Genomic DNA, 23,926 nt, shown 5'->3' on the forward strand with positions numbered 1-23,926 from the left:
AAACTGCAAAATTTCATGATGTTTTGTGCGTATGTGAAGTCCGAAATGGGCCTTCCATCCCAAGCCAGTTGACAATTAAACAATCACTGAGGCCACGGATGTTACTTTGTGACTCTATTTCCAGACCATGTATTTTTCATGAGGTTCTGTAATATTTCTGAATCTTTGTCACAGGTGTTCAATAATTTTGAAGAAGATGCTATCTAACCACCACCCCCACCCCCATTTGCAAGCAAGAACGCGGTTAATTGCAATCCTCTACTGTTCAATACGATACATTATGATTAAGTGATCCACACATGCCAACTTGGACGACTACTAGAAGTTGATTAATGGGGCCTGATATTAGGAGGGAGGTGGGTTGGCAGCGGAGGGGTTGACTGGGCACGTAGGTAACGCGCCCAGTGAAATCGGGGTGCTCCACACGCAATCACAGCTTGATTGAAGGTACTTACCTTTGCTTCCGGGTTTCGCGCTGGAAAGCTGTGCAGCGGGCGAACTGCGCATGCGCAGCATAGGCTGTCATCTGGAGGAGCCCTATTTAAAGGGGCAGTCCTCCACTGACTGATGCTGCAGAAAATAGGAAAAATTACAGCATGGAGCAGCCCAGGGGGAAGGCTGCTCCCAGGTTTAATGATGCCTCACTCCAGGTCTTATTGGATGGGGTGAGGAGGAGGAGGAGGAGGAGGGGGAGGACAGAGATCTTCCCCCCTGGCGGGCGGGAGGAAGTGGCCTGCCTCTGCTACCAAGAAGACCTGGCTCGAGGTGGCAGAGGAGGTCACCAGCACCACCAACATATCGCGCACCTGCATACAGTGCAGGAGGCGCTTCAATGACCTAAGTAGGTCAGCCGAAGTGAGTACACTTACTCATTCCCCTACGCTCCGTCTGCCACGTCACCGTCCCCACCCCACATCTCCTTCTGCACTGCCAACACTACTCTATCACATCACTCCTCACACCCACTCAAAGCTCATCCTCATTTTACCTGCACTTACTCACCTCGCCAGTACTCATCCCACCACCACCACTCAACCCAATTCTCATACAATCTCATGGCTCTATCTCATACTCACCCTCTCATGCATTTGTTTCACAGTCAGCCTCACCCAACCTGCCACTACCTGTGCTGCAGCCACAGGGCATGCATCACATATGTGCAGTAGGCAAACGTGTCGTGAGCATGAAGGGGATGCTCAAGGGTGTTTGAGGGTTTGTCATGGTTTTTACTTATATTTGATTTCTGATCAACTCACATTACATATTATATTGTCACCACTACTGCCATGTCTTTGCGAATCTTGTCTAGTTTGTGCAATAATGCCCTTTCCTGAGGATCACAATGAAGACCCACACCTGATGCCATCCATTGTGTCACTGCAGAGTGGGTGTAGGTGTATTTGCAGGGCTCTTTTGTGCAGACGACGAGAGACGTCGGTGACGTCCCCGGTGGCACCCTGGAAGGATGCGAAGGAGAAGTTGTTGAGAGCAGTGGTGACTTTGACGGCGACAGGTAAGAAGATGGTGCTCGGGCCAGCCTGGAGCAGCTCGGCATGAAGGAGGCTGCAGATATCTACGACTACGTGCCGAGTGACTCTGAGCCTCTGTGTGCACTGCTGCTCAGAGAGGTCCAGGAGGCTGAGCCTCGGTCTGTAGACCCTGTGGTGAGGGTGGTGCCTTCTGAGACGCATCTCTCTCTGCCGTTGCCTTCCCTCCTGCTGTGCAGGTGGATGTATCACAGCACTGTGTTGTGGAGCTCCACGTGTCAGAGGTGGCTGGCGAGGCTGGTGATGCTGTTCGTCCTCCGAAGAGGTCATGACTGCAGCTACGGCGGCCCCCATCCGGAAGATGTACATTTGAGGGGGTCCGCAAGGTAGGTACATGCGCCTGGACACTGGGGTAAGTGTGCAAGTTTGTGAATTTTATTGTTAGGAGGAGGGTGGTGGAGGCCAAACTTTGTCCAAAGTGACAGAGTGGCCTCCTGCAACGAGTGAGGGTCTCTTTCCACCCCCCCCCCCCCACCCTGTCAAATGGACCTTTGCAGCTGCCACAGGCTGATGGCTGCAACACGTCCGTTTCAACTGGGAGTGTTTCCCCCAGTACGGGAAATAGTCCCAGTTGACTTGAAAATCCCACCCCTCCTAAAATATCAGGTCTGTAAACGACCTGAAGTACCTGGTTAATTACTTCAAGTGGTATCAAGCCGGCGGGAGTCCCACATGCAGGGGCTGCGCGCGCATGTCAGCGCGTCACTGAGGAACCCGGAAGTGGGCGGGTTGGAGCCGGGCTCCGGACCCGCCCCAGGAATCCCCGATTTTCGCAGCCCCCCCGCCACAAAAATGGAGCCCATGGTTTCAAAAAATCTGACTGCTCAAAAATAGCTCTGAATATAGTCCTGATGAGATGTTGGATTTAAAACGCAGTGGGACACAGGCTTGTCATTACTTAAGCCACAGGTATATCCAATATTTCATAACTTTTGTCCTTTTTCCTTCCTCAAGTGGTAAAAAAGTATGCAGTAGTGATGAATTTAGAAGTTACTGAGGGGAGATGTGAAGGCTGATGGGTGAGATTTTTATTCTAAGGGGGTCAGGGCCCATTCCCACTTTAACAAATTTAGATATTTGACACAAGTGAATTTTCCAACATTTTGCAGCCTCTTATAAATCTACCTTTCAAACCAAGCATTAATTCTCCTGGAAAGGTTACAGATATTTTAAATATGAAAATAAAATTAGTTGTAGGGACTTCAATCCAACTTTATCGAGTCCAATTCCTTTCACTGGGAATCTAGCCCTAGATCCATCACGTTAATTTGTGAATTAAAACAGTTTACTGCACACACCTATTGTAATCCCAACCAGCAATGGATTCTACATTCACAATACAAAACTGGCTCATTGCCTTATCTATCTCTGTTATGGATCCCATAGCAGCCCAGATGTGGAGATGCCGGTGATGGACTGGGGTTGACAATTGTAAACAATTTTACAACACCAAGTTATAGTCCAACGATTTTTATTTGAAATCTACAAGCTTTCAAATGAGGAAGGAGGAAGCCTCCGAAAGCTTGTAGATTTCAAATAAAAATCGTTGGACTATAACTTGGTGTTGTAAAATTGTTTACAAATAGCAGCCCAGAGGTAGATGGATTTACCTGTGATAAAGACATGCCAATATAATCATTAATCAATTTTTAAGTAGCTTTATGGAGATGAGAGTAAATATCACTGAAACAGAACCTTAAAACCGAGTTCTGGTTTGCCAAAGCAGTAAAGTTTAAGTCTGAGGCTATCAAACTGAAGCGTTAATTTGGCCCTACCTTGAATACTGCATGATGTGGAGATGCCGGTGATGGACTGGGGTTGACAATTGTAAACAATTTTACAACACCAAGTTATAGTCCAACAATTTTTATTTGAAATCTACAAGCTTTCAGAGGCTTCCTCCTTCGTCAGGTAAATGTTGAATACTGCAGCCAGTTCAGGTAACCGAGGCAAAAGGGAGATATTCAGCTCCTGGAAGCAATGCTGAGAGTGGTGACCAGGCTGATTCCTCATGTCAGAAGACTGAGTGATGAGGAAGGTTAGAAAAACTTGCACTCTTCACTCTTGAAGAGAGGTGTATGTGAGGGGATCATTTTGAGGTTTATAGGACACTAAGTAAAATAGAAAGGTTAATCCTGAGAACCTTTCAAGTTCAACCACAACTGAAGGATAAAGGGATATAGTTGCCAATTGGTAAACCAAGTTCAGCAGTGATGCCATGAAGCATTCCTTCCCACAAAGAGTGATCAATGCCTAAATTGTTTTTTTTGGGTTAGGTCATGGAGGCAAAAAGTCAAGTTTGAGGTAGTTGGATGCTGTGATGAGGAGCGTGGGATTGTAGCTGTTTATTTAGCGATGAATTAGACAGGCCATTTAGCTTCCCTCGTCTATGCACATCTTTTTGATATTTTTGAAGTGTCACACCCGAAAATTAACTTGTACTTTCCTCATTTAGATGCTGATTAACTTGCTGTGCATTTCAAAGATTTTGCTTTTCAAATCTTAAAATGCATTAAAAAAACAAAAGTGCATGAAAATGCAGTTCGCAGGAATAACCATGGTAATCTGGACTTTCTGCTGTCTGGTGAATCCAACTGACAACCTTCAGCCTGGGGTTTTTAATCTGCTGTTCTATTATTGATTATTAACACTACTCCTCACATTTCCCTGTTAATGTTGCTCTCTTCCCAGTTATTGGGGGTTAACAAAAGGACCTTCGCTATGAGAGCATAAGCAAACTGAAAACAAGCTTTCAAAGTTATGGACCATAACCAGGTGCTACAACTCACCCACAACAGGCCGACCTCACAGTAATACACTACAGTAAAATCCTATGGATGGAAATCTGTAATTTTTCAAATTAAGAAAAAAACATCTCTACTCCAATACCTAATTGTGTTTTCTAACCCTGATAATTTTACAAGTGCAGAGACAGTAATGCTCAAATAAAGCCAGCGACAGCAATGCATTTGCAGCAGTAACGGCCTCTTTAGTTTCAGTTAATTGTTCAAGATAGTCTGGAAGAAAATAAACCTTCGCATAGATAGGTCGCGCATCCTCCAGAAGATTGCTTTGAGAAAAATGAAAAGTTTTTAAAGGCTGCAGTTTAGCAGCTGATTTGTTACATAAAGCTTCTTCAGAGACAAACAGTAAACACATTTGCAACTGTGAGAAACCATCAGCTCATTTTAAAACTTTTCTCCCTTAATTTATACCAAGAGTGGGAGAAAGTAATGGGCCGGAAATTGCTCACATCGGCGTGGCAACGTTTGCAGCAGCTCCTGCGAATAAAATGTATGAATTTACTTACCGCGGATCTGTGGTGTAGACTTGCGTGATTTTGAAGCTTTGAAAAAACTCACGACATCAGCCCAGCCTCTGAACAGCAGTGGGTTGATTCGTGTGGGAAATGTCTGTGGGAATGGAAAACACGCCCACAAGCAGGCAAGTAGAAATCATTCATTTAAAGTAAACTTCTGTATGTCAGTGTAAATAAAAAATTTTTTTAACATATGTTCTTATAAAAAGCCAAGCAAATGAAACAGACAGAAGTTAAAGGTTAAAAAAACATTTAAAAAATGTTTTTAATTTAAAAAATGTTTTAAATAAAAAAATATTAAAATAAGAATAATATGACATTCCACATTGTTAAAATTTAATTTTTAGTTTTTTTTCGCAGTCATTAGGAGTCATCAGGCTTTCAAAAAGTAGTGTAGAGCTGGTATTTTTCAGCGTACCTTTTGGTGGATTAAGTATTTTTATTCCAACTGGGCAGATGGGTAAGTTTACGATTTTTGAATGATTTCAGCAGTTGTAGCATACCTTGCCCCTTTTAATTCGCAGCTGTCAAACCACCAGCGAACCAATGGGAACAAGTTCACGATTTCTGGGTTTTAGTGTGCATTCGTGAACTTATTTCCTGGATTCGCCGGTGGAGAGAGAGGATGCCATTATGGAACGGCATCCGGAGGTGTGCGATTTCTGGCCCAATGTCTAATTGATTGGTTCTGATGTGCTTCAGTCCTGCCTCCACTTAATCCGATTGGTGGGTCTGCAGGTTCTCCAAACCAGTCAAGGTGGTTCTGACAGGCTCCATTCCCACCATTCAGCTGATCAAATTGCTTCTGACAATCTACAGACCATTTTCCAATCAATTGATTGGTTCAGACAGTTCCAGACCTATCCTCCAACTGATCTGATTGGCTTTGATAGTCTGCCATTCCCAACCTCAAATTAATTCGAACAGCCTCCAGACTGCCTTGTCACTGATGTGATTAGATAATACTGAGAACCTTCAATCCTACTGAGAAAAGCTGACTTACCTTGTAAAATGTTGACACTTGGGTTGAAACAGTTATCATATTAATACTGATGATTGGTGACCCCCCCCCCATGTTTACAGGAACATCTAATTTGTGATAAGTATTTTATTGCCTAGATTTATGCTTCATCTCCAATTTTTGGAGATTGCAACCCAGTTAGGAGAAATCTCATCTGAGCTAACACATTGCAAAATCTTATTAATTTGGGGCAATATACAGCTGATTAAAAATTATCTTGCTAACACTTGTCACTGAGATGCTTACTCTTCCCTTCTATCTCCCCCAAAAATTTGTCATTTAATACTTTTGCGACATGGATGTAAACTTCATGAGAGCTTCAAGGTCTTTTATTGAAATGAAACTCCCCTATAACCCAACCTTTCAGTATTTCCTATCTACAGCATGCACTGCAGCAACTCACCGAGCTTACTTTAGTATCTCCCTGCCCTTTGACCTCCATAACCGAGAAGAACAAGAGCAGCATTGCCATTGGAACACCATCTCCAAGTCACATATCCTGACGTGGACAAATACCATTGTTTCTTCATTGCTGGGTCTAAATCCTGGAATTCCCCACCTAATAATATCATGGGAGTACCATGAGCACAAGGACTGCAGCAGGTTAAGGAGAAGGCCCAATTCTACCTTCTCAAGGCAAGTACAGATGGGCAATAAATGCAGCATTGTCCACATCTCAAGAATAAATATAAAACAAAATATGTTCTTTAGCCAATTAGTACATTTTTCATCTCAAACACCTAAACCAAAAAGCTTGTGTTGCAGTAATCACACATTACCTCCCAGATTAAAATAGCCTCCTTTACCAAAGACTTTAGTTCTCCACTTATTAAATTTGAAGATCACGCTTAGTGGTTGAACAGGTCTAGGTCAGCGGCAAGGAGTTAGAAATGTGATGAATGGTGGGGCATGAAATTCAGAAGTGTGAAGGTGGGCAAAGCTATTCATTTTGTCGCAACCTTGGAGCTCTTGGCAGTAAAGGATGAGTTATGCTAAAGTTGAAAAACCCTAGATGTTGAGTTGGAAGAAGATAAATGTAACCTGCAAACAAGATTAATGTTATGGAGTACAGTACATAAAGTTTTGTAAAAATCAGATATGCATACTGTTTTTTGATGAATTTTGTCTAATGAAGGTGAGGGATGTTGATACTGAGCTCTTTCCCATTTTGGGCACTCAATTGCAGCATCGGGCACTCTCTGATCTGATATAGAATTGGTTAGATGCAAAGGATAGCTCTTTCTACTCTCCCCTAACAATGTGATTCACCTCAAACTAACAAAAGCACCTCTAATTGCATCAGTGTGACATGCATCATTGTCCACACCAGCTGTCTTTGGGTGAGATTGCCAATTTGGGGCACTATAGTGTGTCCATGTCCACTTGGAATTGGGTTAAGATTATCCAAATCTATTCACATTGAAATGTGTTCACTAACAGTCAGAGGAGACTTTCATCCTAGAGTATGGGCTGGATTTAAATCCAGGTCCCTAGGGTGTAGCCTTTTGTCTAATCCAATATGTCACTCTGTCATTTCTTTTATAAATTCTTACTGTGTTCTATTATATTCAGCTTTTGTGTCAAATATGACTTCAGTGTAGGAATGACAGTTCCGTATCCAAGACACAATTTTTCCCTATTTAGGTTACCTTAGAACTGGATGGACCCTTTTTAATTCTCTCTTTATTCGAAACATAACCAGGAGAACAAATCATCTCCATGCATTTAAGCCAACATTTTCCACTTCTTGATTCTATGGTATGGCATATGCATAGGAGCATCTGTGACTCTGTGCACTTGTGTGGCTACTTTATGCATATCACTGTCATGCTAACCGACTGGCTGAAGCCACACTAGCTTACATGAATTTTATATTAAATGTTTTCATTCCTTGTGTTATGGAGTACAGTACATAGAGTTTTGTGGGCACTGGGGAGCACTGATCACTGTTTGACTTTGTAGGTTTGCACACACATAGGAACAGGAGTAGGCCATTTAGCCTCTCGAGCCTGTTTCGTCATTCAATGAGATTATGGCTGATCTGTGACAACTCCATATACCTGCCGTTCCCCCATATCCCTTAATACCTTTGGTTGACAAAAATCTATCACTCTCAGAATTAAAATTAACAATTGAACTAGCATCAACTGTCCTTTGTGGACAAGAGTTCCAAATTTCTACCACCCTTTGCATGTAGAAGTGTTTCCTAACTTCACTCCTGAAAGTCCTAGCTCTAATTTTTAGGCTATGTCCCCTAGTCCTAGACTCCCCAAGCAGCGGAAATAGGGTAGATAGAGAGAAACTCAGTTCCCCTTAATATCTTGAAAGCTTCGATCAAATCATTCCTAATCTTCTAAATTCCGGGGAATAAAACCCTAGTTTGTGTAATCTCGTCATAATTTAACTCTTGGAGTCCAGGGTAATTTCTAGTAAATCTATGTTGCACTCCCTCCAAAGCCAATATATCCTTCCTAAGGTGTGTTGCCCAGAACTGAACGTAGTACTCCAGGTGTGGTCTACCATGCAGTATGTATTTATAGTCCAATCCTTGATGGATTAGTGGTGGAGTTATGCATTTGGCTTTCCTAACAATTTAACTTGGAGGATGGGGACAAACGTATCTTGTTTTTCCTAGTTGTTAGTTATGAATCTACAGGGCGTAAGTGCCTGTGTTTGGATCGCTGATGATATGGGGATGGATATGCACGTGTATTCTCCTGTAATGTGAGAGGGAGGGAGAAGAGTTGGCTAAGTGGGAGAGGTTCCCTGGAGGTCTGGATACCAAGCTGTGGGATTGTGATTGGTTGACTTCACCTTCACAAGTACCCCAATTATATTGGCTCCATCCTTCAAAATAAACTTCAATACATTCCTTTCCATATTAAACTACAATCATATCAGATGCAGTGGAAGTTCTTCCATTTTCAAAAATATCTAGAACATCCCTCTTCTTTTCAAATTGGGTGAAAAACAACCAACCAGTTTGTCATTAAATATTTATAACATTTTTAACATTACACACACCAGTTAAAGTTCTATATATCTTCAGTGTGGTTCCTGTACACATCCTTCAATGGCATTCTCTTCATTCACAGACAATACTAACAAAGACGATAATATAATGAATCTATGAAGTACATCAGGATGAATTTCTTGATCAGATTAGGTTCTGCTTCTAGGCACTGTCTACACACGCTTGCCGTCTCTGTTCTCTGTGCACCTTGCCTGTCATCTTACAGCAGCTCCTGATGGTGTCTGCTCTACTGCTGAGTGACACATGAAGGATGGAGTCATTCTCCTTTCATTGTGAGAAGCTCCTTTCTCTGTGGTGCAGATGATTCTCTGAGCGAACAAGTACATCAACGATTTGCTTCAGACTCTAGAAGCTAGGTGTGTCTAGTGTACAATACAAGAGTTTCTAGAAATTGAGGAAGCCATATCTTCAGATCTACTTAATATATCTTCCAACTTTGACATATTAAAAACAGCTTTCCATAATTTAAAAGCGTGTCTCGAAAGTGCATTTGGAATACAATATCTCTCCAATGATAAACTGTGAACATATTTATCATAAATAATTTATAAATTCAATACAATAGTAGTCATTCTGTGTAAGGCGGCTCTTGTGCTATCTTGAGAGGGCACAATGCATAGTCCAGCCCTGCCTGGAATAATGTAAATTTTGGGGGGTTGGGGTATAGTGCATGGGTCAGGACTCCATTTCGGTCTGGCCTTTATTGACTGACTTTGATCCCTGACATGTAAGGAGATTCCTGGGGTCTACAAATGCATTCCTGCTCCAAGCAGTCTAATGGGTCCGGGACAGGAAGCCCTGACAGGATCATTAATGATTTGTTCCAGATTGTGAATGTGGGGCACACAGGCAAAACAAAAGAAATATCAAATGTGTGCAGGTGTTGCGTGTTCATGGCATCGTAGAATGATAGTGTGTTGCCATCGTAGTCGAGGAGGACACCAAGTCTCCGCAGCTGATGGCTAGCATCCACCGACATCTCTTTGCCACTGTGCCTGACGGCAAAGTTGTTATTGCAACGGGAGAATACCCAAGAAGATGAATTCTTTCCATTCCACTCATTCTTCGGGGCTGATTTATATGAAATGCCAATGGAATACCTGGAGGGAAAGAAACAGAATGAAAAATCATGTAGCCTTTTCTGACAATTAGTCCTCAATTTGCAATGGTTTCATCTTTCTGTATAAGAGAAGGTGTAAAAGAATTGGTTAGAAACTTGAGTGAAACATAGTGGAACATAAAATTAATTGCTTAGAACCTTTAGTAGGTCGAAGTCACACTGATAATAAACAGGTTATTGCTTTGTATGAAAGTCCTCTGATTGCTACATTAATGAAGACATTGGCTGCTTATTTTAATAGCAGATATGGGAATTTCCATACAAGTTAAAATGTTAATTATCAAAATTTTACAAAGTGATTCAACCCCTAAATGTTGTAAGGGAAGATAATGGTAGACTTACTGGTGTCTTTGCCATTAGTTCTTGAGCTCTCTTTTCCTAGTGGGTTTTTTCTTTCTTGTCTACCTCCTACATATTGCTAATGAATGTGCTACTATTCTCCATCAGCTATTTCTTTTCCAAATGGCAGTTTTGGAGTTACTCCTGATCAGTTATAAACTTATATATAAAAATGTAAAAAATCATACACCTAATTTTCTTCTTTTTGCCATTATTTTGCAAAGAGCCCCTGCAAAAAAAAATTGTGGCTGTTTTATTTCACATTCTACACCTTGTCCTATGTATTGGATCTTTAGGAGGTTGAAAGGTCAGCCACTGTTATTGTGTTTTTTGTATTTTGAAACTTTTGGTTAGAGGTGAGTGGGGCAGTAGAAACATAAAAGCCAAAACATTAAGAGTGCTTAAGATGCAGGTGGACATTAAACTAGAGTTCGAGTGAGAGAGGAATGAGCTCCTTATCCTTGACTTTTCTTGTGTTACATTGATTTGGCAAGTGTTAGGTTGGTTGAAGCCTAGATGTAGACACTTTAGCTGGGAATTTCCTCAGTCTTGCTCCGCCACCATAATTTTGCAAGAAGTGCAGCGGAAATCCTGTTTACGCATGGAAACGGAGTTTCTGCTGCTCCAGCTGGTGAAGTTACAGCAGCGGAGTGGGAGCAGCTCTGAGGAAATTCATGGCCCTTTTGTCTAACAATGGGCGGAACTCTTAACTTTGGGGGTGTAAAACCAGGCAGTAATGAATCAGTGCCATTATACACCCTACCCGATTTTCTTTTCTGTTGAGTTCCATGCAGTATTTATTACTTATACCTAGTTATCTTGAGAAGGTGAAGGTAGGCTGTCTTCTTTAATCAATTATGTTACAATTGAGTGATTTGCTAATCCACTTCAGAAGGCATTAAGAGTCAACCACGTAGCATGGGACTGGAGTCACAGGTAGGAAGGTCATTCTCGAACTGTTGAATTTTCATGACAATCTGGCAGCTTTCATGATCATTGTCTTGTACTAACCCACAAATTCCAGATTTAATGAAATCCAAGTTCGCAACTTGCCAGGTTGAGTAGCTAGTCCAGAACTATAATCACTATACTACCATGCCGTAAGTGTGCCAACCTATCCTCCTCCTAATATTCAATTGGAAGGAGGTGCTCATCATAAAGTAGTCACATTACTTTCCTATATGAATCACTAATCAGAATCTAAATGAAACCTGTCAAACCTGATCAAATCAGTTAGTGGATTGGCACCTTGCTATCCTGGACTGTAAACTCAGACACCAACTAGCTGTCAAGAATAGGCCTGTCACTTGCAGATTTTTTGGGAGTACTCAACTCTTGTTTGAAGTTTAGAGCATTCATTTTAAGAAAGCATTTTAATATTATTGGTACTTATTTAAAATTATATTATGTGCTTTGGTGGGTTTCCTGGTTTATACTGAATAACTATTATACCCCACCCAGTCTCAAACACCAATGTATAGCACAACATAAAGCACATGTCTTTCATAACCCAAATTCATTGGTAAGTTTTAACAAGTTTTAAAAAAAAAAATCCTCACCCCTCTTGACCCTCCCTATAACCCACAAGATAATGAAAGTGTCCTTTTACCATGAATCAAAATAACACCTATTCACACAAAATCAGAAGATATTTTAAAGTAGCAGTGTCAAAACCCCTTTTAAAAATCAAAAATGATAATTAGCTTTACCACTGCTTTGTCTTATTTTGTTAATGTTATTCTATTTTTTTTCCTTTTGAATATTCTTTAGATAGTGCGGCTCATATCACTGAGAATGCTAGCTTGGAAGAGTTAGTCATATAGATTTTCTGACCAGTGTTTTAATGTGTGTCCTTACCCATTTATTTCAAACACTTTAACACCAGTGTTAAAAAAAAACACTGGTCACAAAATCTAGGCTACTGTGTCTGATGGCACAGATTGTGATCGACACACATGGGTGATGCTCAATCATCCCTAGATCTACAACTATAGCTCCATTAATGACGGTAGATGGTCAATGCCTTTGTCCTGATGAAATCATTAGTTTTCTCTGTTCAAACAATTTTTTTTAATTGACAGAAGGAAAAATAATATTAATCAGAAGAAGCTCCCTTAATGGCTCAGTGGATAAGTGCATTCTATAATGTGATATAGGCCAGGATATTATGTACTGAGTTAGCTAATCTCATCCAGCTTGGTAGGGATATTGGAACTCGCCTCAGCCATGTTGGGCTAGCTTGTGATTGCTCATGAAAAATCTTTGTTGAAAATACATGGGTGAGGACAGGGTCATGCTTGGTTGTGATACATTCACAGGCAAATAGCTTGCTGACATTCACTGTTACTGTTCAGGCTAACGTGAAGAATTGCCATTTGGTTGAGGTACTGGAGGGCTGCTCAACACCCACGGAACCATACTGCAGTATGAGTTGCTACCTCAAGAAGAAAACTGATGAGGGATGTGAGGTGGGAGCAGAGTTTATAATTAAAAAATAATTTAAAATCAGTATTCTTTATAACTATTTGATTTTTAAGAGGTACAGATGGTGATGTTTGCTGTTAGTCGTTCAAGCCTCCATACCACGTGCATCCTCCGAGCAGGACCTCCCAGTAATGGCAGCCGCTGTCAATGAATACATTCCCCATTGCCCCATAGCTCCCTTGGCTGCTAAACCGCTCAGGGGTGTGGCTCTTCTTCAAGGAATTTTCATCCCGTTCCATAGCCAGGCCATCGTTGGACAGCTTCAACTTCTTGTGAGCAGTTTTGGGGTCCAGTTTGAATGGTTGACCTGGATAACACACGGAGAGAACAAAAAAGTAAAATAATGTTCGCCATTAACACTCCAACCCCTTTCGACTAATGTTATTTGAGCTTGATGGTTCTTTATATTTAATTTATAATCTATTGGCATCATTTAAAGATCAGCACTAATAATAGTTCTTGAAGTGATGTAACTGTGAAGCAGGCAGTAGGATAACTGTTTGCAACCTTACTGTCCGGTACGATAGCAACTAGATTTCCCAAATGTTTACATTTAAGTAGTTCCACAGAAAGGGATTGATTTCCTTCTTTTTATTCCTTTCTTATTTGCTTTTCATCTTTAATTCCCACTCCTTAAGGAATTGCTGATGGAATGCAGGGGTGGGCCAGTCTGTCTGTGTACACCAAAGGAAAGAATTCCTTTTCTAAAGCACCAGATTTTACAGTTAATTTACTCCGAGGATAAGCCGCTTTGCTTTTGAAGTTGGGTTTGATTTGATTTAATTTAATCAAATTAAAAGGAAAATGGAATGGATCTACAGCTGTCTTATCAAATTTTATGGGTAAGTATCTCATGATGAGCTTTTCTTACAATGTCAAGTCTTGTGCAATAAGAAACATGAGGAAAGCACGTTATCAACTTTAATTTAAATGAGCTGGGAAAGTCAGTCAATTTGTAGCCAGCTAAGTGACAATGTCTCTGGGTAAACCGAAGTCAATCCATTAATTAGTATCCTGAGTGACATTCTCTCTGTGGGTATAAGAAGTTGATTAATGAACCTCCTAAGTGATGCTCTGTTTCTTTCACTTGTTCCCAGGCCATAGATGACACTAATAAAGCGATAATTTATTGCCCATCTTTAGCTGCCCCAAGAAGGTGGTAGGCCTTTTCCTTGATCCACTGCAGCCCCTGTGGTGATGGTGCTCTCATGGTGGTGGATGAGTGGATATTGAGTTAAGCGGGGTGCTTTCTCTCTGACGTTGAGCTTCTCGACGTTGCTGGTGCTGCGCCCATCCAGGCAAGTGGTGAGTATTCATTGCACTTCTGACTTGAGTCATAGATGGGGGAGAAGCTTTGAGGGATCAAGAAATGAGCCATTCATGTAGAGTTTCCAGCCTCTGTCCTGCTCTTCTAGCCATGGCGTTGATATGGCTGGTCTATTTCAGCTTCTGATCAGTGGTGACCCCCAGGATGTAGACGATGATGGACTCTGTGATGGTGGAGCTGTTGTAGGTTAGGGAGAGGTGGTTGGGTCTTTTCTTATTGGAGATGGTTATTGCCTGGCACTTATGTGGTGCAAATATTACTAGCCACTTGTCAGCCAAGCCTGAATGTTGTCCAGGTCCTGCTGTAGGCCGGTATGGGCTGCTTTGTTATCAGAGGAATTGTGAATGGAGCTGAACACTCTAAAATCAACTTGTAGTTGACCCAGCTGCTGTGCCTATTGCTGCATTTTTAATATAGTGTTGGCACCGGCAGCAACCCTGACTCCAGCAGTGAAATGTAAATGAAACTAGTGCCCCCACCAGCACGGAGACGCACTTCAGCAGATGATTTTTTTCTCTAATACTGATGCCAAAGCAGCACTAGAAATATAGAAACGGTAGCTGTTGTCTGCCATTTTTTCAGGTCAGAGGTTGTGTATAGCTCTCAACCCACCTGTACGGGTGAGCAATGTTGCATTTATGTTACTGTAGATGAACACTATGCCCAACTTGAAGTCACGATTGCAATTTTAAACAGTTGCATACGTGCAATTTTGACAATGCAGTAGGCTCTACTTTGAGAATGGTGCTCTCAAATCCAACTTGTGGTATAAATCACAGAATGCAGAATACAGACAGCCTCCACAAATTTGGCAACCAATCTATTGCAATAGTTCCTCAACATGAGCGTACTGTAACAATATCATTAAGAAGTGAGATTCTTTAACGTGAACATGACTACATCAATATTGGAAGGGATTCAGTGACTCTGATACTTCAGCCTATGATGCCTTCTCAGCTACACAACAAAGCTTCTGTCAACTACTTTGATCATTGGTATTCTTCATGAGATTAAACTCCCAAGATATCTGATCATTTGACAGTCTGGTTTGAGATTTTGTTATACAGTCAGCTCCAGATAGACATACAGAATTCTGATTCAGGCATATCATTTCAATGGGCTAAATCCGTCCCATTCAACAACAATGCCACTTTGCATTTATATAGCGCCTTTTAACATAATAAAACACCCCAAGACAATTCACAAAATTTGACACCAAGCCACATGAGATATTAGGACAGGTAACCAAAAGCTTGGTCAAAGAGGTAGGTTTTAAGGAGCGGAGAGTGAGGTAGAGAGGTGGAGAGGTTTAGGGAGGGAATTCCAGAGCTTAGGGTCTAGGCAGCTGAAGGCATGGCTGCCAATGGTGGAGCGATTAAAATCGGGGATGCACAAGAGGCAAGAATTGGAGGAGCGCAGAGATTTCAGAGGGTAGTAGGACTGGAGGAGGTTACAGAGATAGGGAAGGGAAGGCCATGGAGGGATTTGAAAACAAGGATGAGAATTTTAAAATCGGTGTTCCAGGAGCCACTGTAGGTCAGTGAGCACTGCGGTGATGGGAGAATGGGACTTAATGCGAGTTAGGATATGGGCAGTAGAGTTTTGGATGAGCTCAAGATTATGGAGGGTGGAAGATGGGAGGCCACCCATGAGAGCCTTGGAATAGTGGAGTCTAGAGGTAACAAAGGCATGGATGAGGGTTTCAGCGGCAGATCAGCTGAGGCAGGGGCGGAGACGGGTGATGTTACGGAGTTGGAAGTAGGCGGTCTTGGTGATGGAGCGGATATGTGGTCGGAAGCTCAGCTCAGGGTCAAATAGGACGCCAAGGTTGCGAATGGTCTGGTTCAGCCTCAAGACAGTGGCTAGGGAGAGGGATGGAGTCGGTTGCTAGGGAACGGAGTTTGCGGCAGGGACAAAGACAATGGCTTCAGTATTAAGTTGGAGGAAATTTTTGCTCATCCAGTAATGGATGTCTGACAAGCAGTGTGACAAATGAGATAGGGGAGGGGTCGAGAGAGGTGGTGGTGAGATAGACCTGGGTGTTGTTAGGGTACATGTGGAGTCTGACGTGTTTTTGGATGATGTCACCGAGGTGCAGCGTGTAGATAAGAAATAGAAGGGGGTCAAGGATAGATCCTTGGGGGACTCCAGAGGTAACTGTGTGGGAGTGAGAAGAGAAGCCATTTTAGGTGATTCTCTGGCTACAACTGGACAAATGAGAATGGAACCAGGCGAGCGCAGTCCCACCCACCTGAATGACGGAGGAGAGGCATTGGAGGAGGATGGTGTGGTCAACCATGTCAAAGGCTGCATATAGGTTGAGAAGGATGAGGACGGACAGTTTACCATGGTCACAGTCACATAGGATGTCGTTTGTGACTTTGATAAGGGCCGTTTCAGTAATGTGACCGGGGCAGAAACCTGATTGGAGGGATTCAAACATGGAGTTGCGGGAAAAATGGGCACGGATTTGGGAGGTGACAACACGTTCGAGCACTTTAGAGAGGAAATGGAGGTTGGAGATGGGACTGTAGTTTGCAAGGACAGAGGGGTCAAGGGTGGATTTTTTGAGGAGGGGGGTGATGACGGCAGATTTGAAAGGGAGGGGGACAGTACCTGAGGAGAGGGAACTGTTAACAATATCAGTTAACATGGGGGCCAGGAAGGGAAATTCATTCTCTTTGTACTGAATTCCTGACTCATACATAATGCCGGAATAGGGGAGCTAATCATTTGAGAAGCTATGGTCCTTGCATTATATATAAATATTTTCCTCACCAATTTTTTGGGGTAAAGACAGAACTGGCATTTATATAGTATATTCCACAACCTCAAGACATTTGCAGGCAATGAAACAGATTTTGAAGTGTAATCACCATTGTAATGTAGGCAAACATGGTAGTCAATTTGAGCACAGCAAAATCTCACAAACAGCAGTGAGATAAATGACTAGATAACCTGTTTTTAGATTTGTCGGTTGAGTGATCAGTTTTGATCAGGACATCAGGGGAATTCCCCTGTGCGTCTTCAAATACTGCCAATGGATCTTTTACATCCACCTGCGAGGGCAGATACGGGTCTCTGTTTACTGACTCATCTGAAAAATGGCACGTCTGACAGTGTAGCACTCCCTCGGTACTGCACTGAGGTCTCGGCCTAGATTATGTGCTCCGGTTTCTGGAATGTAGCTTGAACCCACAACCTTCTGACTCCAAGGTGAGAACACTTGTGGAACCATGAATGTGGGCCTTGGCTCAGTGGTATCACTAAATGCTTTCCAGTGTCTCTCCCAAGCAGCCTTTCCTCATTTGTTAGTCCAAACGTTGAGTGTCACCAGGTTATTTGAATATGAAGAGCATCACAGCTGAAACAGTTCCACCTAACCCAGAGTCTACACAAGTTGGAGATTGATCAGAAGCAGGAATCCAGCCTGATTTTTACACTCTCCAACGAGTGGACACTTGAGTCCAACTACACTGACCTGACTAAGGTAACTTAACTTGGCACAGACCAGTGATGAACCAGCCACCTTCCTGGACTCTAAACCAAAATATTCATTTAATTTTTTTTTAGATGGAGTTGCTGAATGAGTGTTTAAACAGGCTGTTGAGCTTCCCGAACAGCTAAGTAGTTCAAAGCACTGCCCAGTGTAGCACTTAGCTATATAGATCAAAAGGTCCAAGGCTTGATCCTCATTTTGTGCTGTATTATTTAGTCTCAGTTGAGACAGCAGTTAGGATGCTGCAATTGGCCTCAGTATTCCTGGCTAAGGAGGAGTAAAACCTTGATTCTTGCTCCTGATCCTTATCCAGTGACTCTCAGGAATGTGTGATGTGTGGACATCAGGTGATTACAGAATTGGTCTCAACTATGATGCCTCCAAGGTCAAACAGCTGGCTGATATTCTGTTGAATCTTGCACTTCAAGAATAGGGCGAGTTACCACTGGGCTGCCACACCTTTGGAAATGTGCCCCAGTAAGAGTTGACTTTTTCAAGAAAAGAGTGGAAGGAGGGGGGAAAAAAAAACAGAAATAGAAATTTCACTCCATTTCTATTTTTTTTGAGTGTTTTTGCTTTTTTAAACAACAAGGAAGATGAACCAATGTCAGTAGAGACAGCTCAGAAATGCTTCAGTGATGTGCCATTTCAAATGAGTGCATGAATCCATCTCCCTTGCACTGCTGGGGCTCAGTCACTTCTCAATTATGTTTTATGTATTGCTGGTCTGTATAAATGCACTCTCTCATTGCAGAAGGTCCAAGACCAGAACCATGAAGTTACAAATGCAACTTGGAACCAACTGTACACGTGAAAGCTTGTAAATTAATTGGTGTGTCCCTATTGCCACCGATGTTCTGAAATTTGACCCCACAATGTAAACACTAATAGAACAGTTCCAGGGTATATATATGAAGCATTTCATGACTTCATTGTAGTTACTGTATAAAGCTGACTTTTATCAGAAATTGACATAAAAACGAATTATAAAGTTCACATTTCTTTTGAACTCTCTTCAAAAGGGGTCCTGATGGGAAAATTTCTCGGTTTAATTTCCTCCAGTTGCACGTCTGTTAGTGCAGTCATGTAAAATTCCTTTGTGTGCAATTGTAATGCATTCATTAATCCATTCAAAATAAGTCTTTTAATTGCATTTAAACAGCACACAAAGGAATATAACTCAAACATGGTAACCAGTGCTCTACCAGAGGAAATTAATTTTTAAATTATTATTATAATGTCACAACACATACATTCCAGTCAGAGGATAAATGGTACAGAGTGATAACAAATAAGCCTTACAAAGTGGCTTTTGGAAGGCATTGAAGGCTGATTCGAGCTCAAATACCATCCACACAGATGCTTTCTAGCAGCGATCACTGGATAGCCAACGGAAGGAGAAACCATAACTATTTTTGTCCCTCTCTAATGAAGAGGCTCTTGGGACAATTTTAGCACTCCTACTGCTGGTGTAGCTGAGATCAGCTACCTGAGAATGAAATATAAATGCTTCCGTTTTGTGGTGTCTTTATTGTTTTTAACAAAACCCAATTAATTTTTATGTTAACTAAGAGGGTGACATCAATTCAAGGATGTCCTATTGCTAACTAAGAAGATGAGATCAGAGTAAGATTTACCCATTTGTTAACTAGAAGGATGATGCCACCTTGAAGTTTGTCAACTGAAAGGATGAGGCCAGCCAATGATTACCCTCTGTCAATTAAGAGTTCGATCTTATGAAAACAGCATGGTCAAGAAATCATAAGGAAGTACTTACTATTGGTCTTCAGTCTGGCCGGTTCACTGATGCGACCACCAGCTTGGTTGATTGCCTTTACAATAAAGATATATCTGGTCCCAGTCTGTAGCCCGTGCACTGTGTAATGGTTTTGCTTGATGTTGGGAACAATCATCCAACTATCAATGGAGTTGTACAAACCTGTAATGGAAAGAGTTATGGCTGAGTATGGCTGATGCATACAAAAGAGAAATTACTAGAACACTTGAGCTGTTAAACTGCCTAGAGACTAAGTGAGTTTGTATTTACCTGTTACCTCACATCAAAGAAGGCATTCAAACATATATGTAATGACCTGCTGCTGTTGAAATGGCATCCAGTGGACTTGGGGAGCGGGGACGCAAGACTCCCCTGCACCCCCTAACAAGAATTTGGACCGTAGGATACACTGGACAGAAACCTGGTGGATCTAGATTCTGCCCCAACTTCTGATTCCCCTGTGGCCAATCCGCCCAACTTCCTGGAGAGTTTCTGTATTTTTTTATACTTTTTTTTTCTACAAGGGTCATACAGAAATTTGAAAAGATGGAACTGTGTGATGGACAGAAAATGCATGCTAGATATACCATTTTATTACATTATGATAATGTGGGTTGTAGCCCTGTTATGTACTTCAGCATCTAATCTAGGCAGGCACTTTGTTGCAGCACTGAGGGAGTGCTGCAACAAAATTTTTAAACCATGTTCCCTTTTCTCCCCTTCTATATTAAAGATGTTGACTGTAGCTAGGGTAGAGCCCCATGGGCATTGCCAGCCTTCCTCCAAGTGGCCATTCTTCATGTGTAAACCTAAACAGCGAGTGTCGGCAGGCTATTTAACCAATGAAGTCATCAAAGCTGGGAGACTTCCTGTCCTAATTCAACATCCACACATATATGTAGTTTCTGGTAAGGGGCTCACTGGATAGTGAACGGAAGGGGAACCGTGGAAGAATTCCCCCCCCCCCCCAGGGTCAGAAAAGACCATTGTGGTTCATCTGGCCGATCCCCAAAGACCAAAAAATACCATCATATGTTCCATGTCTTATACCCCTCAATCACTACTTTGATCAAAAAAACGATCCAATTCACCTATTCAAAGGTCACTTTACCTTGGTCCCAGGACCAAAATGAAGATTCCCACTGGAATCGGTAAAGGTGCTTCAGAGGTACGTGGGCAACCCCAAACCTGCAACATCAGAGGAGCTTGGGAGGCTAGCAATGAAAATGGATCTCCACAAGGTGGAAGACTTAGTCCAAAAATCTAGGTATCTCTTAATAGGTAAGAGACCTGCTTTATTGAAACAACTGATGGTGCAGTTTTTTTTCCAGAAATTATTCCTTTTAGTTTTATTTTCTCCTCCTATAAAATTTAAAACAATTTTACAACACCAAGTTATAGTCCAGCAATTTTATTTTAAATTCACAAGCTTTCGGAGGCTTCCTCCTTCGTCAGGTGAACGATGTGAAAATCGTTCACATCGTTCACCTGACTAAGGAGGAAGCCTCCGAAAGCTTGTGAATTTAAAATAAAATTGCTGGACTATAACTTGGTGTTGTAAAATTGTTTACAATTGTCAACCCCAGTCCATCACCGGCATCTCCACATTATAAAATTTAATAAATAGTTGGTATTTTTTTTATTGGTAGTCAGCAGCTTTATTTATTCAGAACCAGTTAGCCTTACAATAGGATTCTTGAAATAAGATGATGAAATGAAAGACATTCATTAAGCACAGGTAGGCATCCTGAGATAAGGTGTAGATACCAAGTATGTGTTTCACAAGAAACTCAGCCTTTCAGTCCCCACCATAAACTGCGTTCCCTAGCCACTGATTCTATCCCTGGCCACTGTCTGAGGCTGAACCAAACAGTTCACAACTTTGGCAACCTACTTGATCTTGAGATGAGCTTCTCACCACATATCCACTCAATCACCAAGACCACCTACTTCTACCTCCGTAACATTGCCCGTCTCTGCCTCTGCCTCAACTCGTCTGCTGCTGAAACCCTCATCCATGCCTTTAGATTTGGCTGGCATCCCATCTTCCACCCTCCATAAACTTGAGCTCATCCAAAACTCTGCTGCCCGTATGCTGACCTACATTGGCTCCCGGTCCGGCATCGCCTCGATTTTTAAAATTCTCATCCTTGTTTTCAAATCCCTCCATGGCCTCACTCCTCCCTATCTCTGTAACCTCCTCCAGCCCTACAACCCTCCGAAATCTCTGCACTCTTCCAATTCTGGCTTCTTGCGCATCCCTGATTTTAATTGCTACACCATTGGCGGCGGTGCCTTCAGCTGCCTAGGCCCTAAGCACTGGAATTCCTTCCCTAAACTTCTCCGCCTCTCTCCCCCTTTTAAGATGCTCCTTAAAACCTACCGCTTTAACCAAGCTTTTGGTCACCTGTCCCAATATCTCCTTACGTGACTCGGTGTCAAATTTTGTTTGATAACGCTTCTGTGAAGCTCCTTGGGACATTTTACTATGTTAAAGGTGCTATATAAATACAAATTGTTGTTTTTCACTGAGAGTGGAAGTTGTCACTATTTATCAATCGGGTTGGTTGAAGGGCAAGCCTGAAGGCTGTTCAAATCAAACAGGCCAGTTGGAGGGCAGGACAGGAGCCTGTCAGAAACAATACATCACGTTACTTTCTTCCACTATTATTTATACACTAACTTGAGCCGGCAGTTTTAAAATGAGCTGATGATGTCAGAGAGTTGCTGTTACAGATGTGTTTACTTCTGGAGACCCCCCAAAGATCTATCCAGGGGCCCCTCCTCTTCCTCATCCACATGATGCCCCTTGGCGGCATTATCCGCAGACATGGGGTCAACTTCCACATGTACGCTGATGACACCCAGCTCTACCTCTCTCAGCACCTCCACTTCCTCTGTTTTCAGTCTGCTTGTCCAGGATTGAACAAGCTACTATTTCTTCCAGTTAAATATTGGGAAGACCAAAGCCATTGTTGAAGACCCTCGCGACTAACTCTGTACCCTCACCAGCTAGTCCATTCCCCTCCCCAGCCACTATCTTAGGCTAAACCAGACTGTTCGCAATCTTGGCTTGCTATTCAACCCTGAGCAGAGCTTCCAACCCCATATACTCTCCATCACAATGATCGCCTACTTCAACCTCCATCCCTGCTTCAGCCCATCTGCTGCTGAAGCCCTCATCCATGCCTTTATCACCTCCAGACTCAATTATTCCAATGTTGTCATGGTTGGCTTCCCACTCTCCACCCTTCGTTAGCTCCAGCTCATCTAAAACTATGCTGCCTGTATCCTATCCCGCACCAAAACGTATTCGCCTATCACCACTGTCCTTGCTGACCTACATTAGCTCCCAATCCAACACCTCCAATTTAAAATTCTCATTTGTATTTACATCCCTTCATGGCCTTGCCTCTTCCTATCCCTCATACTCCTCCAGCCCTAAAACCCCCCTCGCCAGCCCCCCCGCCCAAAAAAAGCCTCTCCATTCCTCTGACTATGGTCTCTTGTGCATCTCCCCTCCCTTCACCCCACCACTGGCGGCTGAGCTATCAGTCACCTAGGCTTCACACTCTGGAATTCCTTCCCTAGGCCCCTTTGCCTCTTCACCTCTCTCTCCTTTTAAGGCTTTCTTTAAAACCCACCTCTTTGATCAAAGTTTTAGCCATCTCTCCGAATATCCGATTCAACGTTCATTTTTGTCTGATTACACCTCTGTGAAGCACCTTGGAATGCTTTTCTACATTTAAAGGTGCATTATAAATGCAAGCCATTGCTGTTGTTGAAAGAAACTATATACAACAAATCAGTTACTAAATGCAGCCTTTAAAAACTTTTCTTTTTCCTCAATGAAATGTTCCCCAGCATGCTCGTGTGCTTTCTTATGCAAAGGCTTATTTTATTCAAAACTAGTTTCAATGGCTTTTTTGAGATAAGCAGGATATTCCTGATGCAAATTCAATTAACTGGCTTTATTTAAGCATTCTTGCCACTGCACTTGTGAAATTGCCAGGATTTTGAAATAATAGGAGTCTGATTGGAGTTGTGATGGATTCTACTTTTTTTTTAAATACACAGATTCTGCTACTTAGGATGATATTGGCCTGTTTGTGGTTTGAGTTGTACAGCCTGGCTATGTTGTGTAACTGACAGCTGTTTTCAGTTTGTTTACGGTCTCTTGGTGAGGGTCCCTTTGTTGCCATGCAGCAACCAGGAAGACTGCCTATATTGTCTCCAGTAGATCAATTAACGTTAACAGGGAAATGGTAAGGTGTTGAATTAAGAGACAATCCTCCTGACCTTTGCCCTTGGTGTAATACCCATTTGCCTGGGCACAAAAGTCAGGAAAAAAGGGTGGCGACCTGTTTTGCCGGGTCTCTGGCCCTTTGATGTATCCCTGGGGTTTCTCTGCAGGGGTGGAGCTGGGTCTCCATCTGCAGCAGGTGCAGGGCCAAAGTAC

General features: G+C 42.3%; 1 protein-coding gene across 5 annotated transcripts in view; it reads right to left on the reverse strand.

Moving 5' to 3' along the window:
* Window positions 1–8,869: 8,869 nt before the first annotated feature.
* Window positions 8,870–23,926, reverse strand: part of LOC137332972 (probable E3 ubiquitin-protein ligase MID2) — a 201,493-nt gene continuing 186,436 nt past the window's right edge. For all 5 annotated transcript variants that reach the window (XM_067997029.1, XM_067997027.1, XM_067997030.1 and 2 more), the window contains exons 8-10: window positions 19,468–19,629; window positions 12,964–13,171; window positions 8,870–10,021 (exon numbers count right to left, since the gene is read on the reverse strand). In XM_067997029.1, coding sequence (XP_067853130.1) covers window positions 9,622–10,021; window positions 12,964–13,171; window positions 19,468–19,629 — 770 coding nt within the window. In that variant the 3' untranslated portion in view covers window positions 8,870–9,621. The remainder of the gene's footprint in view (window positions 10,022–12,963; window positions 13,172–19,467; window positions 19,630–23,926) is intronic.

This window comes from Heptranchias perlo, chromosome 15, assembly GCF_035084215.1.
Source record: "Heptranchias perlo isolate sHepPer1 chromosome 15, sHepPer1.hap1, whole genome shotgun sequence".
NCBI classification, from domain to species: domain Eukaryota; kingdom Metazoa; phylum Chordata; class Chondrichthyes; order Hexanchiformes; family Hexanchidae; genus Heptranchias; species Heptranchias perlo.